The sequence below is a fragment of the Otolemur garnettii genome, unplaced genomic scaffold (genome assembly GCF_000181295.1).
Source record: "Otolemur garnettii isolate 467f Iridium unplaced genomic scaffold, OtoGar3 scaffold00082, whole genome shotgun sequence".
In the NCBI taxonomy this organism is placed as follows: domain Eukaryota; kingdom Metazoa; phylum Chordata; class Mammalia; order Primates; family Galagidae; genus Otolemur; species Otolemur garnettii.
This window is the reverse complement of record NW_003852477.1, coordinates 8,816,466-8,817,993: the sequence shown is the minus strand read 5'-3', so window position 1 is coordinate 8,817,993 and position 1,528 is coordinate 8,816,466. Positions and strand designations below refer to the sequence as shown.

General features: G+C 37.4%; 1 protein-coding gene across 1 annotated transcript in view; it reads left to right on the top strand.

The window, feature by feature from the left end:
• The window catches only part of SMARCC1 (SWI/SNF related, matrix associated, actin dependent regulator of chromatin subfamily c member 1), a 165,759-nt gene that overhangs the window by 21,677 nt on the left and 142,554 nt on the right, over positions 1–1,528 (top strand). The window contains exon 4 of the mRNA XM_023515929.1: positions 157–232. Within this exon, the coding sequence (XP_023371697.1) occupies positions 157–232 (76 nt within the window). The remainder of the gene's footprint in view (positions 1–156; positions 233–1,528) is intronic.

Sequence of the window (1,528 nt, the reverse complement as noted above, 5' to 3'; positions counted from 1 at the left end):
TTTTTTTTTTTTTAATAGAGGGGTAAAAACAAAACTGATAACTCTATTATTACTGGATCCTAATAGTACTTCTGAAATGTATTCTTACTGTTGTTCAAAGTCTTTATAATGTATTAACTTTGATTTTGTTTTTCTTTTTTTTCATTTCATTCATAGTTATGATACCTGGATCCATAGTAATGATGTTGATGCCGAAATTGAAGATCCACCAATTCCAGAAAAGCCATGGAAGGTGAATGATACTTAAAAATTATTTATATAATAATTTTAGTAATAATCTAGTAGCTCTTCTCAGCTTTACAGTACTCTTTTTTTTTAAGAAGATGCAGAATGATGGTTTTTCTTCTTGTCATCCACTTAAGAGATATCTACAGCCATGAAGACCTTATTATCTAGATCTTAGATGAAACCAATGTCTACAGTGATGTTTGAAGAAAATTCAAAGCCAAGTTGGATTGTGGTTTGAGATAGGTGAGAGGAGTGTGAGGAGTTGAGTTTAACATTGTTGATGATGTCATTTAGGAAGACTTGCCTTGTTTTAGTATGATACAGACTTAATATTGTTTCTATTATAGTAAGAGTTGAGTTTATGCACTAACTTCTTTTTCACCTTTTGCTGTGAAAGTAATTTTTAAAGTTGTAGAATAGTACAAAACAAAGTACTATTTCATACCCTCCTCCTCCCAGATTCACTTCTCTTTTTTTTTAAAGTCTTTCAGGAAATTCATTCTTGAAACAATACTCTTAACTCGTGTAAGACCATTTTCACTTTTTTTTTTTTTTTTTTTTTTTCAGTTTTTGGCTGGGGCTGGGTTTGAACCCACCACCTCCAGCGTATGGGACTAGCGCCCTACCCCTTTGAGACACAGGCACCGCCCTCTTCTTCTTCTTTTTTTTTTTGGAGATAGTCTTACTTTGTCACCCTCGGTAGAGTGCTGTGGCATCAGAGCTCACAGCAACCTCCAACTCTTGAGCTTAACTGATTCTCTTGCCTCAGCCCCCGAGGAGCTGGGACTACAGGTGCCTTCCACAATGCCCAGCTATTTTTTGTTGCAATTCTCATTGCTGTTTTACCTAGCCAGGGCCAGATTGAAACCCACCACCCTTGGTATATGGGCCAGGCACCCTACCCACTGAGCCACAGGCGCTGTCCTCTGTTTTCACTTCTTTTCCTAGTAATACCCTTTAGGGTAGATTTTTTTTAAACTGATCTAGGTCTATTCCAGGATTGCACACTGCGTTTAGTTGACAGGTCTCGTTAGTGTCCTTTAATCCAGAACAGTTGTGCAGCCTTTCTTTTCCTTCTGTGATATTGGCAATTTTTTTTAAACTTTCAGATTAATAGGAGGTACAAATGTTTAGGTTAAATTGTTTTTGTTTCTGAGGTAAAGTTGAAGTTGTAGTTGAGCCCTTCACCCGGGGGTGTGCTGAATACCTTTAAGTTGTACACATTAGGTTGAGAACTTGCCAATCAGCCTTCCTCTTCCCCTTTCCCCTTTCTATCTCTCCTCCTCCCCTTGCTAAAATA